The sequence below is a fragment of the Gymnogyps californianus genome, chromosome 18 (assembly GCF_018139145.2).
Source record: "Gymnogyps californianus isolate 813 chromosome 18, ASM1813914v2, whole genome shotgun sequence".
Lineage (NCBI taxonomy): Eukaryota > Metazoa > Chordata > Aves > Accipitriformes > Cathartidae > Gymnogyps > Gymnogyps californianus.
This window is the reverse complement of record NC_059488.1, coordinates 3995436-4011532: the sequence shown is the minus strand read 5'-3', so window position 1 is coordinate 4011532 and position 16097 is coordinate 3995436. Positions and strand designations below refer to the sequence as shown.

Below are 16097 nucleotides of genomic sequence, written 5' to 3'. Positions count from 1 at the left end.
GAGCCGCTCGCTGCAGGGACAGACGGACGGGTCAGTGCTGGTGTCTGGTGCGCACCCAGCTGGTTCACGGCACGTGGAGCTCTGCTGCTCTCTGCGAGGCGAGGGAAGAGCACCCCAGAGGGGACAACCGGGGTCTCATGCGACCTGGACATCCCCAAATCTCTGGGGATGAGACAAGTTCACGGTACAAGTCTCATCTTTACCTCCCACCCCTTACCACCCCCCAGGCTGCACCCCTGCAGCACAGCCCCTGCCCAGACCACAGCGATGCCCCAGGGCGGTGGTGCCGATGAGGGACGCTGTTAATTTCCTTCCTTTCTCGGCTCTCAAAAGCTCTGTCATGGATGCTGTTTTTCCAGCAAGCAAACAAACGTGGTGCTTTTGCATGATTGCTTAGTTTGCTTGCAGAGCAAGCAGGCACTGCATCAGCACATAAAACCCACCCAGAGCCCCTCTCCATCCCTGTTAGACTCCGTCTGTGCAGGGAAGCTGAGCTGGGGTTGCTTCAGCAGCCTCTTTGGTCCCGAAAGTCCCCGGTGGCTCTAGGTACGGGGGTGCACACACGCTCCTGCCCATGCCCAGGGGTACTGAGCTTTTGGGGAGAGGGGCTGCTGTGGGAAGCTGGTTGCAAAGCGTGAGCTGGGGAGCAGAGGGGTCCGCAATTAAAGCGGTTGCGGAGCCGCAGCAGCCGCAGGCTCTTTAACTTCCCCGGACTGTGCTAGAGATAACGGCTTTTACATCTGTTCCTGGAGGCAGCGTGGGTCTTTCTATTTATTTATTTATTTTTTGATTGTATCTGATACAGCCTCGGCGAGTAATTGAGTGTTTGAGAGTGAAAAATTATCTCTCCGGCTTGGCCCTTATCTTGACAGCAAAGCAGCACTTTTAATTTAATTTTGTTCAGAGCATGTGGGTAACAAATTTCACTAATCGCTCTGCTGTCGCCCTCCGCATGGTAACGAGCCTCTTGTTTCCCAGGAAGCGGAACATAAACACGGTGCTGGATGCAGGTGGGAGGAGGGCGAGGGTTAGCGCCGGCTGGAAAATGAAGACGCGTTTCGGTGCCGATGCTCGGCGCGCCCGTGACGCAATGGATTTGTCTCCTGGCTGGAGCAGGGAGAGGAGTGGGAGGAGGCAGAGGGTGGTGGACGTCACGCCGCGCTGGTGAAGCTCGTCCTTGCGCGGCGCTTGGCTGCAGGGGAAACTGAGGCACGGAGGGCATGTGCCCCAACCTTGGGGAACTGTTGCAGAGCAGAGTTTTTTGTTCTCACCCTGTTCGGTCATTTTGCATCTATTCCAAAAATAATGGAGGGAGGGGAAAGATGATTTGGGTTGGTGGTTTTTTTTTTTTTTGCACGTCCAGCTTTGGAGATCCCAGCCCAATTCCCAGATCCCAGGCAGCAGTCCGGCTCTGCCTACAGGGTGGCGATGGGAGAGCGGGCAGGGCCTGGATGGGCAGTGTGATGGAGGTCCAGCAGCGATGGGCAGCTCGCCGGGTGCTGGGACATCTCCTGCTGGGTCCTGAGCCCTCCCTGGCAGCCTGGCCTCCATCACTGCTCTCTCCCGGTCTCTGAAATCAATTCAGCTGTCTGACCAGCCCTTCGCTTGCCGAGCACAATCCTCCCTGGGCTGTGACTCAACACGAGCTATTTCATAGATAATGATTACTTTTTTTCCTCTTTTTTCCTGTAGGAATAATGTTTTCGTTACACTGTATTGAAAATTGCTTTCTCTCCTCCTTAAAATGAAGCCTTCCACTTAGATTTGCCTTTGTGTTTGTATATTGTAAAATTGGGACTCATTTGGAGTTTTAAACAAAAAAAGATCAGGCCTTAATTCCAGGAGAAGTGTTTCCATTGATTTGCGTGAAAGAAAATTCTAGTGCAGGCAATCTCTGTCTTTAAATACGTAACTGTTTCTTTAATGTGATTTTATCTCAACTGATTCAGTACTGAGAACATGAAAGCAAAACTGACTTCATTGATTTTAATTGTCCATGCCCAGAGAAATTAAAAAAATGTAACAGCACCAGGAGAGCAAATTGGGTTTGCACAAATTCTTTCCCCTTTGCTGTGCTGGCGGAGGTCTAAGACACATGGGCAGGAGAACCTGCCCAGAGGTGACCCTGCTGGAGGTGGTGACCCTGGAGGTGATGGGGCTGGTGGGTCAGCAAAGACCAGCATCTCAACCTGTGCCACCTGGGTCATCTCCGTTTCCCCCCTCCCCTGCCCCTTCCTTGCCCAGCCTTCAGCGCTTTTCCTTTCCCTCCGCTTCCCCCCTTCCTCCTCCTCCTCCTGATTGAAATTTGCTGGCAGCGTCTCCCTGCGAGCTGCAGGCACAGTGTTTTAGAGCAAAGGGGGAGCACCACCGGCAACTGTATAAATAGGAAGTAAATACATTTATTCAGTACACGAGGCATTAAAACTCCAGGAGCATGTAAAGAGCCGAGGCTCAAGCTGCTGGAGGAGCGTGAGAGCTTGCCGGGGCGAGCGGTGCAGGCTGCGGTGCACACCGGAGCTCAGCCACTGAACCCTTGACCTCGCCACGGCGTCCGGCAGCCCGACCCCGACCTCCCTGCGGTGGCCGTGCCACCCCTCGGCATCCTCCTCTCCCCGACCCATGCCCCCGGGCTGCCTTTTCTGTAGCCCCTCGTGCCGTACTGGAGGACGCCTTGGCTAATTGCTAGTGGGTAATTCATAAATGTTAATAGTATTAATCTGATTTAGCGTGCGCTTAGCAAGATCAAATCCTCTATAAATCCAGAAGCGTCTGATCTCACCCTTCTGCTGCACAACGCAACCATCTTTCCTCCTCACTCCCCCCTCCATCCCTTCTTGTGTGCACCCTCTCTGCCTTCTTGGAGGTAAGAGGGGTCTCCCCAGGGGTCTCCCCCGGCACGGGGGAAGCAAAGCCGCCACTTTGGGGCTGATCCCCATCCTGCTGACTCTGGGGATGAGGCTGGAGACAGCCCCGCGCCCAAGCCCTGACCCACATCCAGACTGTAGATGTGAGCACCTTCGCTTGGGATTTGTCCAAGACAGCGATGGAGAAGGTGCCTGGTTGAGGAGAGGCTGAGGCCAGGCATTGTAGAGAGGGTATGCAACGAAACGCCTGCTTGTGCTCTCACCCCACTGCTCAGATGCTGCCTGGGGGGTTCATTGCATCAACATCCGTCCCCTTCTGACCATCCCCTTCTGAGGGAAGTGGCTCTGGGGCAGAGTGGTCCATGAAGGGGACCATGGTGCAGGAGAGCTGTGTCTGGCTGGAAGGAAGATGTCCCGTCCCATCCCGTATGTGTGGTGTGCTGGAGAAAGAGGGACCGTCCTGACGTGGAAGGGCTGGGGAGGCCCTGGTGCGGGGCAGGGAGGAGAGATGGGCAGCGCTGCTCCCCAGCACAGGAGTGCTCCATGGCAAGAGCCGCCCGCCAACACCGCTGCTGATCTTAATTGGCGTTTGATTTGATTCGACATGATCTCCCGCTTGTAAAACACCTCGAGATGTTTCTGTGTGTGAGGATGTCCTGGAAATGCTGTTGTACCGTGTTAATGAGCCTCTGCTGGAACATAAAGAAGGATCATTAGGAGTGCCCAACTCCTCTGACATGCAGCATCGGCGTGCGTTGGGAGCAACGCGGGGCTCCGAGACGGGCTGTGGCGGGCTCGCTGCTCCCCGGGGGTGCCGTGGGTGCTGCTCGCCCAGCGCCGGGCGCTTCAGCATGCAGCACGGCACGGCGGCCGGGCGCTGGCGGCTGCGCCGTGTGTTGCTAAGCAGTTCAGGCACTCGCTGTTCTCCCGCTCGGTTTCCCCAGCCCTGCGTTCCTCGGGCAGTAGAAATACATTTTAATATCCAAGTAGCCGCAAAACATTCTGTATTATGCTATTATCTCTAGGGGGGCGGGGAAGATTGCAAAGCACTTGGCGTTTAACACCCACATATGGCTAACACCATGGGCTGTGTGCTGATAAAGATGGGGTAATTAAAGTTTATTTTTTTTATAGACTAATCTCCCAAGCATGTATTTATGAGCCTGATTTAGAAACATCATATTACCAAGAGCACGGGATATTTGTGTTGCTCGTAAATCCATACGTGTTCTGAACATACCTTTTTTTTTTTTTCTTCCTAAATTTAGGCAGCACTGCCAATATTAAAAAGAAATGAGCTCGGAGTTTTGTTGGGTTTTTTCCCCACCTTGTCCTTTAGGTGGGCAAGGGAAAGTGTACAAAGCGGCGAGTAATTAACTGCACGAGGAAATGATATTTCAAAGGAGACACGGTGCATTTGGAGGGGCTGTTTGCAGAGTGTTTACACCAGTGGCTTTGAATTTATCTTCATCTTGCAGCAGGTGCAAAATCTTCAGGGGAACGTGGTGCTTTGCAAGCTGTTTCGGAGCTGTCTGCAGAGGGACCCGCATCTTCTCTGGGAGGCTAGAGCCGGGCTAATTGGCACCGGTGTTTAAGGAGAGAAAAAGAATCCTGGGTGGGAAAAATGATAGTGGCAGGAGCCCCTCTTGACCACAGTCCTGGCTACTCCCCTTGTCTTCCAGTCCAATTAAGCTGCCGTTAATTGGATCTCTAGCAGGAAGCATCTCGGGTATGATTCTGCCCTAAAACAGAGAAGTTTGCCTTTCCTTTCTACTTCTCTCTCCTTTACTCTCACAGGCTGCGGGGAGAGGTTACTTCTCCCCATTCAGAAAGAAGGAATTTCTTCTTATTCTTCATCCTCATCGTGTGTCCTGCCCGCTGCTCTGCCCTCTCCTCAGGTGCAGGCTCCCCGGCCCCCCTGCCCCGGGAGCCCCCTGGGCCATCGCTTTCCCCCCAAAACAGCCCGGCTGAGTGCTTGGGCACCCGCTAGCTCTGTTGCAACCATCCAAAATGCAACAGAAACATGTTTAATTAAAAATGTAGAGAGGTCATCTCAATATATGAAGGAATTATTAGGGCAGAGGAATCTGGGGAGCGAGTTTGGTCTCAGCCGTGCCTGGTTGCCACCTTCCTCTTGGGCTTTTTGGACCCCACAAGACCCAAAGGAAGACTTGTGTTGGGTGCTGAGGCTCTCGGGGCTCCTGAGTCCCGTCAGCCATCCATGAAAGTCTTGCGTCCCCCCGCAAGCTTCCTCCTCTGAGTAAAGGAGGTTGATACCAGCTTGTTTGGTGGACCTGGGTTTGCAAATCTGCATTTTAAACACTTCCCTGAAAGCCTGGAGATGACAAGGAGAGGAGGGAAAGAGAAGACTTCAGCCAGGCAGAGCCCTCATCTGCGGCATTGTGGTTTATGCGGTGCCGCCTGAGTTACCGAGCTGGGTTTGGATCCCCTCTCCGGGCCAAGGAAGGAATGGATCATTTTGTCTCACCTCTTGAACAGGAGCATGAAGCCCTGGTGAACCTGCTGAGGTTGGTTTGGTTAGCAGTGGCTTGCTAAGAATACATTCGCTTGTGGTTTTAGAGGCCTGGCATGAAGGTATTTATCTCCAGATGGAAGTTTAAATGCAGCACAGGAGTGCTTCTGCTGGAGCATCAGTGGTCTGAAGAGCAGGCAATGGGATGGAAAACAGCAGCCATGTCCCTCTCTTTAAAGAACGAGGGAAGGATCTGCTTTTCCAGCAGCCTCCCTTCAAACCTGGCAGCAAACTGGCTGTGAGCAATGAAGAGCTCCAGCTCCGCTCCGGCTGCAGGATGGTGAAAGCTGCAATTGTACCTGTGATTCAGGCTCTTTGTGAAAAGGGGATAACACTCGTCTAACTCATAAGGGATTTGCGGTTTAATGTTTGCAAAGCACTTTAAGACCCTGGATTGAAAGGTGATTTATAATGGTAAAATCCAGTGTTCTCTGGTCTATTGTATACTTGGCTGTGTCCAATTATCCTGATGGAGGCTTTTTTCTTGTCTTTTCTTTTTTTTTTTCCCCTTTTTTTCTTTTTGCATTCGTGTAGTAACTTCAAGCAAATGCAGGGTTTGTGGCAGGCACAGTATGCCCAGCGAGAGGATGAATTTGCCTCCCAAGGAGGTGCTAACTTATGCTGATGATATGAATAAAGATTGGGAAGAAAAAAGGGGATTGCAAGGTGAAGGGCGCAGGAGATTGGCGATAAAGCTGTGAAATAGAGGTGGGAAGGCTGTTTAGATGATGCATGCATAAGGAAAGTAAAAGATGCTTCATAAATAATCAGTTTGCATGCTCCTGTTGGCCGCATTGATGGGGGTATTTTCCAGCAGATCAGCCCCTTCTCCTGCCCTGCAAATGCTGGTTGGAGCATCCACTGTGCAGGCTCCATCCTGCAGCAGGGGATGCTTTGGTGGGGCACACTGCCCTGCCTGGAAAACGCAGGTCGTGCCAAGCATGAGATCCCTGCCCCTGGCACCAGCATCTCTAACAGCGGCTTCGGTCAAATTACAGGGTATGCAAGTGCTAACTTGCTGGATGTATTTCCCATTCCATTTTCAAACTGATGCTTTTTAAATCTCGCTTTGCTGATGAGATGGCGAGGGCCAGGGAGCTAGGGGAGAGAGGCTGGATTGGCTTCCAAAAATAAGTAAGTGTCCTTGCCTGAATCTTGAGCAGGGATGCGGTCAGGTCTGCCGGGAGCTCAGGCATCTCAGCCACACCGTAATAGACTGTGCAGCGGCTGGGATTAATTGCCGGGCTGTGCCCTCTCCTTGGCATTGCCGTACTCCCCGAGTGGTTTTTAATCGGCGTCCCAAGCGTCGGAGAAGGGAACCGGCTGCTCTGCGAGGTGTCCATTGTTGGCTTCGAGCAAAGCAGAGTGCTGGTGCGAGGTGCCGGACAGGGTGGCCGTGGGGGATGCGGTGCAGTCAGAGCAGTGGTGGGGCAGCCCCCGGCTCCGGAGAGGCTGGGCGGGAAGGGACCTGTGGTGCCCCAAGGATGCGGACTCCAGGGCTGCTCCCTTCTCGGGCAGTGAAGACCTGTTGATGGGGTAGCGGTGGCCTGGGGACAGTTTCTCCTGGTCATCTTCATCAGTGGAGGGTGTCTCATCTGGACACGTGGGCACTCCTGGCCTGCGCCCAACAAGAGCATCCGAATCTCCTGGGGCAGCCAAGACTCTCCCGATGACTCTGTATTGCCCAGCTTCACCCCCTTCCCTGCGGAGTTTGGGGGTTGCTCTGTCCCACCCAACTGTAGTTGACAGTGATTCAGTCATCTTAATGCTGCACTGCTCCATGAGGGTTTCCCAGTGAGTTTGTACCTGCTGCCGGCCTCTCTAGACCTGCGGATGCTCGAGCTCCTCGTTGGCTTGTTGGCTTTCACTTAACGCTTCAAAAAAAAAAAAAAAAATCCAAATAAAATAGAAGCCACCAACCAAGCCTGGCCGAGTGTGCAGGTCTGAGCGGAGCCATGGGGCAATGGGAACCTCGCAGCCTTGCAGGATTACTCCTCAGTGCAGGCCTCCCTTAGCCCTGGTGCCAGGCACGTGGCTTTCAAGACGAGGGATGGCAGCCTGAGAGTGACCCACGTGCCGTGCGGGTGCCTGCTGGGGACCGGGCAGGCTGGGTGCCTGCTTCGGCGGCTGGCTTTTGCGTGTTGGAAAATATTGAGCTGCTTTGTGGGTGATGCCATGAGCTTCTGTGCCTGACAAAATAAAACTTGTTTTATCATATCTCCTGCCTGTCAAAAGTGGCTGGCTCTGTAGGTCGCTTTGTTGTTTGGTGTAGTCCCCTTGTGATGACTGAATATTTATATGTATTTGTGCAAAAACTCATTGGTGTTAATATAACATCTACAGGTGTAGATTTCTCCTGGCATTAAGGGAAAGCAAACGATGCCACGGTCCAGGCAGCCCTCAGATTTGGCTTCATTATTTTTTGTGACTTGACAAGGTTTGCAAAGTAAACCAAAGCTGAAGAGAAGTGACGGCAGCTTCGCTGGGGGAGCCTGGTAGGGGTGGTGAACGGCTCTGGGGAGGACGGGTTCCCAGGGAGAGGGTCTGTACAGGGCTCTGAGCAGGTTTTCTCCCTCCTCTAGGAAAATATAGTCCCCAAGACGGAGGTAACTCAGTGAGTGAAACAACACGAATGTTAAAAACCCAGCCAAACAAGGCGTGATGGGAATGATGGGGTTTGCAGACCTCGGGAGCTCTTCTAGTGCGACTGAGCTGATGTCTTTGTTTTCAATGCCTGCCCTTTCCCGGGGTTGGGGCTCTCCTGCATCTGCGCAAGGAAGCGGGGAGGCCGAGCAAGCCCCTGGTACAGCTTTGCCGTTTGGCCACCCACCCCTCTCTCTGCCTTCCAGGTTCGATGAAGAGCCCCGTCAACAAGACGGCGCTGACCCTGATCGCGGTCAGCTCCTGCGTCCTGGCCGTGGTGTGCGGCTCCCAGCTCTCCTGCCCGCTGACCGTCAAGGTGACACTTCACGTACCCGAGCACTTCATCGCGGATGGTAAGACCCTGTGGGGACTCGGACCCCGCTGCCCCACCGGGTGTGTTTGGGACATGGGGGTCCCTCTCTTTGGGAATTGCCCCGGCTGCGTTCGGCTGCAGGGATCCCCCTCCCCAGAGGAGCAAAGCACATCTGCGAGCCCGAGGCCAAAATCTCAATCGTGTCTATTATTATTACTATGATTACTACTACTACTAATTGTGTCTGATGGATATTCCTGTTTTCCTCCAAACTTGTTGACGAGCCCTGGGAGCCTGCACAGACAGACGTCCTCCTGTCCTGCAGCAGCAAAGCTGCTCGTCCCAGCCCCTTGCAGCAGCGCGGGGTGAAATTGCTAAGGTTTGAGCAAAGGCAGAGATGCTTTGAAAAATTAGATGAGGGCTGCTGTCACTATTTATTGCTTTCTCCAACTGGGCTCCTTGCGTTTGTTGTGTTTCACTGACCTTTTCTTTATAATGTGCGGTGAGCATCGAGTGCAAGTTTTCAGTAACACGAGGGCAAATTTCATTTTCTTCCAGCAGACGGGACCCATTATTCAGTCGGTTCCAATTCCTCAGCTCCTGCACTCCTCTTGCTGCTCAGGGCGTGCAGAGGGGGCACTTTTTCTCTGCCAGAAACATGCTGCATGGAGCCAGTGCATCACCAGCTGCTGGGGTGTCCCAGCGTGGCCAGCTCCGGTACAGCCCCCCACTTTGGGGGCTGGGATGGAGGACAGCTCTTGGGGGATTAATATTTTGGGAGAGGCAGATGGTTAAAGAGGTGCAGCGGCACGGCAGCAGCAGGAGGTGATGGAGGGGGGCTTAAACCATCATGCTGTGGTGGGGAGGGACTCACCAGCGTGTTTGAAGTGGGATTCAGCCCTGCTAAGAGTGGTTTCTTCTTGGCCGTGATACGCATCCGTCGGACGTTACCTGCACTGCAGCACTGACAGAGCACGTGCTCTCCCCAGCCCCACCACTGACCCTCGCTGCCTCGTTAACCCCACTTCTATGTCTGCACCTAATGATGCTTACAGGATGGGTGTTGTGTGCAGTGGGTTGATGCCTCCGCGCTGGTGTGTGAGGCTGCCTCTGCTCTGATCCCTGAGGATGCTCCTTAGCCGCTGACTCTGGAAATTACAAGCCAGTCTCCAGGTACGTGGACTATCCCAGCGGTCAAAGCTTGGTCCTTAAAGGAAAGAGGAGAGCGTCTACTTTGTGGTCTCACATTGGAGGAACTGAACATCACTGGAGACATGAAAAAGGCGTAACTTGAAGTAAGGAACTTGTCTACGCCTTGACCTGTTTCTAAAAGGCTTTAAGGGTTGTCCAGGCTCCACATAAATATTCTGAAGTCTTCACAGATCGTTATTCCGAGTAGCTGGTAACAGAAACTCTTTTTGCACCTGGGAAATGAGATTGCTCCAGTGTTAACTTGTGTCCCTTTGAGATGGGCACTGGCCAGTTCGTCACTCGGACTGGAGTTCACAACTGGTTTTGGTACTTGCTGAAGGGCGGCCAGGAAGACAGTGATGGAGATGGGACCTTGGCATCCTGCTCCCAGCCTGTGGTGCTGGCCCAGGGAAGACAGCGTGTCCTCAAAAAAGAAAATAAAACAAAATGCAGTGTGACTCTGTAGAATGGAAGTGAAAAGCTGAGCCTGTGCTTGTCACCGGGAAGGGGGTGGCAATGCAAATTATGCAAATACGGAGAACACTCGAATGGAAATGACAATGAAATACCAATAAAACAGATTAATATCCTTGAAACTGGGGGAAATGGGATGATCTCCAGTCCCGACTTAATGACTTTTCTGAAGAGGAAGTGGCAAGAGGACTGGTAAAAACGGTTTGGAGAAGAATTAAAATGAGCTTTGTAATGAAACTGTAAAATATAATTACAAACTGCGAAAACTTTTTTAATATTTTTTATGAGAAACAGTCAAATTCTTCACATAGAAGCAGCCAAGACATTTTGCAGTGGCTATCACTTTTACTGAAATCTCATCATTTTATGCGATGACAGAGTCCCTTGCCTGGGAAGAGAAAAGCTCTTAAAGTTGTCCCTTCTTTTTGAATAACAACAAATCCCAAGGCAGCACCCAACTGGCAGCAAAATATTATAAAACATTTAAAGGCATCACAGAACTGAGCCAGGTTGGGAAATCTTAATGATACCCAGGAAAAACGCGGCTGGCTGTATTTGCAGAGGTGTGGCACCCGGAGTCTTACGCTGATGGAAAATGGGGGACCTGCTCCTTCCTGGTGATCTCCTGGGTGGGTTGAAACCTGCTTTTTGCCTGGGTGCAAAAGGGGGTTGGCGTGGGCATCGCCACGTGAGTGAAGCGACGGTGGAGCTGATGTCTTTGGCCTGGTCAAGGCTGGGAGCTTTGATCAGTCTTAAACCAGCCTCTCACGTGGCACCTGATGATGCACACCATGTCTCGTAAATGTTGCCGTGCACTTAAATAGTCTGGTTCCTGAAGCTGTTCTCTTTTGTATTTTGCATGATGATAAGGCAGGCTCTGTGAGAAGGCAGGGATGGCGCATTCATGGGAGATGTTCCCATGCGAGAGAAGGGTGCCCTCTCATTCCTTTTTGAAATGCAGTATTTCAATAGATACCGGTAGCCAAGGAAAATCTTAAAGCACAGCAGCTACCAACACCTCTGCAGGAAAAGCCAAACAAAGACAGAGGCTGAAAGAAATCCCTCTCCTAGCAGATGAAAACTCATCTTTGAAGGAAACTTTAAATAGACGCCAGCCAGCTCCAGCAAGCCAGGAGCCAAAGCCAAGTTGGGAAAAGGAGGAGGGGGGAAAAAGCCCCACCAAATGTCTCCAGCCTCAGAGGAAAGCAGCTTTCCCCTCTGCAGCGAGCAACGGAGTCAGAGAAAGAAGCTCTCGAGCCCGCTGGAGTCACAGGATGGGAAAGGGGAGAGGAAGGACTGGGACCAGAAGCCAACTGGCAACAAAGGCTGGGAGAATATATTTCTAGCAGCAGCATTAGTAACCAGCCTGCCTCTATTGCCCTCATTTCTCTATCCGGGTTTGTTTTCTTATGGGGTTCCCCCCCCCGGCTCCTCTCCCCTCTGAGCAATTGTTGCCTGGTTTGTACAGCTGCTCTGCCTTCATTTCACGGGGCGGCCGAATCCAGGAAAGCCTGGCAGAAGCTGCCATGCTCTTTGCTGCCGTGGCTGGCGTGGGAAGGCTGGGGGCTCCTGCCTCCAAGAAATGGGTCGGTGCCTCTAAATTTTCTCTTAGGGTGCGATGGTTGGAGCATCCTCTCCTCCCTTCTGCTGCTCCAGGGCATTGTGTTTTGGGGCAGCCTCTGCCTGTGCTGAGCAGAAGGCATCGTTGTGATTTCAGAGACGGCTCGGATTTATAGAAAGACTCGTAGTGGCTTTTATGAGGATATGGAAATGCAAAGTGTTATTTAAAGGACCCTTTAGCAGTGTCAAAGGTGGGAAGAAAGGAAAGGGAGCCCCTCCATCTGAGTAATAAAACCCCTTATGAATATGTGAGCCACTCAGCTCTATACATTCAATAGTTGTTCTTTTTTTTTTCCTTTCTTGTAAGTAATCATTCAAAAAGTAGAGATGCAGCAATGGGAGCGGCTTGCAGGGAAGGCAGGGCTGGAGAAAGATACCCTAGAGGACTCAGCCTGGAGTACGTCCTTGCTGCACAACAGTTTGAAATATAGTATCAATTAAAGCTTCCCATTTTTACAGCCTGCAAAGAGGTTATATATGGTGTGGGTGGATGTTTGTATCTGGATACTTTAGTGGGAGAGGTAGGTGAGATCCTCCGGTGCGTACAGAAGGAAGCGAGAGCTACATTTGGCTAGGGGCTTGTAGGGCTTCATTTTATAAGTGGAAATAAAGTAAAGGACATAAAGCAGATTTCTGTCACTTCAAAGACATCTCTGGACATTCACAACCTCCTTCCCTCCTCTTCTGAGATGTGTGCCAGAGGAGATGTGGTAATCCCTCTGTCTGAAACCTTGCTGAACTGCGGACTGGGCGGTTTATGGAGGTCAGCGAGCAGAGGCATTGCGTGCGCAGGCGCTGTCCTCGCGGTGGGCTCTGCTCCGAGCCGCCTGCATTTCTGCTTCGGCCCTCCTGCAAACGTGGATCAATTCCCCGCGGATGAACATTGCCCTGCAAGCAACGGGGGGAGGAAGGCAAACTCAGTTGTCCTCCCCGTGCAAAGCCAGGAGAGCAGCGGGAGGTGGAATTGCCGCTCGCGACCATGCTTTGGGTTTGAGTGTCTGACAAGATGGCAGAGTTGGAGGAAGCTTCTTTGTGGCTTCTTTTTTCTTTTAAGCTTCGTGCATCTGCGTCTGCCTGTCTGAATGATGACGTTCTGTGATTGTCACGCAGCTGATCGGTAATTGTTTCATCTGAAGATTATTTCCTACCTTCCCCCCACCACTGTTTCCTCCAAGACGCCGGTGGAATTGGATGCCGCTATTAGCAGCTTGTGTTAATTTTCCCCGAAGATTGCCGGAGCTCTGCAGACTGCAATTGTTGGACTCGCAACAACTTCTCATTTTGGTTTTAATTAAATGTGTTGCTTTAAATTGTTTGCTTTTGACATCTCCTGCTCAATCTTCTGCAGCCCTCAGAGGTGACCAGGCATTAGCTTGTGTCCTCAGGCGCTCGCCCGCGTGTGTGCTCAGCACGTGCTGCGCATGCGGCCGCAGAGAAATGAGCAGCGGGAGGTGGGGGACCGGCTGCCTGCCCGTTCCTTTTTACAGCAAGGAAAAGCTGGAGACTCTCTTTGATTTACACGTGAAGCACCCCAGGTTTATACCAGAAGGATGGAGAAAGGGATCTGATCTCAAAAGTATCTGAGCTTTCAGAAAGATGCTGCCAGTGTGGTCCCCCAGGTACTCCAGCTGGTCCCAGCCCCACCAGCCCCCTCTGAAGTAAGTAGAGGGAATTTGCTGGCTTGAGATCAGATTTTTCTTGTGCTGTTTTCCCTCCCCGGAGTCATTCTGCTGCAGAGGTGCCTGTTTTGTTGTACGGAGACCTGGGTCAGGGCTTTGGCAGAAGCAAGACTTTCCTGCTGCAGACTCGGTGCCAGGTCTGGCTGACCCGGACCTCGCATGTTTCTGGTAAGGTGGCCGTGTTTGAGGGGCAGCTTTGCAGATTGCGTTTAATTCCATCAGCTCTTAATCACCAGGTCACCTCCATGTCTGCATTACAGCTCACTCCTGTTCCTGCGCCTGTTTGGCTGGCAAGAAAATGTGAGCAAATGGCTGCAGCGTTACCAGACATGAACTCTAAATATTAACATCAATTTATAAACTATATCAACGTGGATCAAAGGGATTCCAAGACGGTTTTACAGCGTGAACGCTCCTTGCATGAAGAACTAATAAGATTCTGGAGGCTGAAGTACATCATGTTTTTATCGTGCCTTTGACAGGCTTGTGATCGTGCGCTCGGCTCTTCCCCGTGCCGGCCCAGCTCCCCTGGCCGCATGCCTGCCGCAAGCGTGCCCAGCTGCCGGGGCAGCTCGCTTTGCAAGGGAAGGCAAGTGCCTCATCCTTTTTCCTTTGTAGGATTCATCGGAGCAAAGCAGGGGGGATTGGCGTTGATATTTGGATGGTGTTAGCAGGACCCGGTTCAGAGCTGGGAGTTGTTGCATCCTGAGAGAGGCAGGATGAGCCCACCACTGGGGAGGTGGCATCCAGTGCCTGCTGAGCTTCTACCAACACCATTTACCCTCTAATTTGGGAGGGATGGTGAGGGACGACTACAGTAAGGCAAAACATCTTTGACCAACTAACCTGCTCCCTTCCTAGATAGAGAAATGCAAACATTGACTTCTGCATCTGCAGGAGGAGACCCTGCCTGCTTGCAGCGTGGTGGTGGGTCAGTCCCAGGAAGCTGGCTTGGGCCACGCTTGCTTTCGAACAAGAATTCGTGGGATACCTGCAGCAGCAATGACGCAGCAATGCAGTGAGGATTTTTGGAGGCTGCATAGCTAGGAACATGCTGCTTCACTTTATCGTTCTCCCAACAAGTAGCATTGCTGATGTGCAATCTCTCGGTGAGTGGGTGGTAGCTCGCCTCAGTCCCATGGCGTATTAACTTTGCACGTGCTGCCTCTTGGTTGTGTTTTCTGCTGTCCTGGGAGGATGTTTGGTCTTGGCGCTGGCTGAAAAATCTCCATTCACGCACACTTTGTGTTTTTTAAAGCTTGTCGTAACTGATAGAATCATAGAATGGTTTGGGTTGGAAGGGACCTTAAAGATCATCTAGTTCCAACCCCCCTGGGGCTGGACACCTTCCACTAGACCAGGTTGCTCAAAGCCCCATCCACCCTGGCCTTGAACACTTCCAAGGATGGGGCATCCACAACCTCTCTGGGCATACTTCATGATGTGATTAGATTGAGGCTGGATTTCCCTGAACCCTTGTCCAACATCTAGAGAGCATCACTGAGAAGGAGACCGAGGCTGGAGCGTGGGAGTTGGGAGATATGGAGCATTGAGGAGAAGCTTTTCTTTATGAGTCTAATTTCCATCTCAGCCATTGCTGGCCCAGATGCCTACTGAAGACAGACATGTGCTGTTACTAACACCTGCACAATTATATTGTCTAATAACGCCATGGGAGATCTCATTGCGGTGTGAGCTTGACCACAAGGCAGGGGCAGGAAGATGCCATCTCGCTTGGGTTTGGGAAAAGTTGGCTAAGTCATCACCTGCTGTATGAAGTTAAATATACGCCTTGCTTGTCAGAAGTTCAGCCCTGGCCAAATCAAGACTGACTGCCAAGAAAACCCAAAGAAAGAGTCTATCAGAATTATCAAGAACGTGCAATTTAACAATTAAAATGTAACCCTGCTCCTCCCACAGGAAAGGTGCTTCTAGTCTGAGCTATAATTACAGACAGATTTGTGTCACTAATTTGCTCCTGCTTTGCGAGAGTGAAAAAGCTCTGGCAGGACTGACAGCGTTTCTAAGGGATGGGGGTCTCTGGGTTTGATCAGATCAGTGGGTTGGGGAGCGCTGGCGTGAGAAGCCCATGGCCGTGCAAGTAGCTCATGTGCTGAAAATACATCCTTGAGTCAAGCACTGTGTGCGATATAAACTGTAAGCACTTTGGCTGATGGAAGTGTAAATGAAAGGCGTGTCTATAGGCTTTTGTTGTTTTAAAAACTTGCTATCGTAACTTTCTGTTTAGGCATTTCATCTTGTTCAAGAGAGAAAGCATTTGAAAAATAAGATGAAGTGGATAGCTTGGATTTTAACCCAGTGTGATACTATCCCTGGATTCAAATTAGAATATAGAATTAAGAGTTGGACTTCAAAGAATTTAAATTATTCCAAAATTACCTGGTTTTGCGCTGAGCAGGAGAGGGGTGGTAAAGCTGAGCACCGCATTAGTCTGTAGGTGCAGTCTTGCACCAAGCTTGGTTTGCTTGCTTAGGTCAGTATATGTGTATCCTGGGCATCCAACGTCTGTCTGGTTCTTCTGTATTTTCTGAAAGAAGTTTAAGAAGCAGAAGTTTTCATTCCCTGGGACCAGGACAGGAGAGCTGATCAATGGAAAGAGCTGATAGGGAAGGAGTTGTCTCTGGGAAATGTTCTTTCAAGTTTAACAAGGGAAAAAAAAGGTCTCTAAAGAAATCAAATAGGGTTATTCTTTGTACCCATAGAATCAAGCAAGAGGGATAATCCTTCCTCTAGTGTTTAAAAAAATATAACAGGATTAT

The 16097-nt window shown here is 51.3% G+C and overlaps 1 protein-coding gene across 2 annotated transcripts in view; it reads left to right on the top strand.

Moving 5' to 3' along the window:
• The window catches only part of ASTN2 (astrotactin 2), a 361993-nt gene that overhangs the window by 125855 nt on the left and 220041 nt on the right, over positions 1–16097 (top strand). For both annotated transcript variants that reach the window (XM_050908006.1, XM_050908007.1), the window contains exon 6: positions 8247–8393. In XM_050908006.1, the coding sequence (XP_050763963.1) occupies positions 8247–8393 (147 nt within the window). The remainder of the gene's footprint in view (positions 1–8246; positions 8394–16097) is intronic.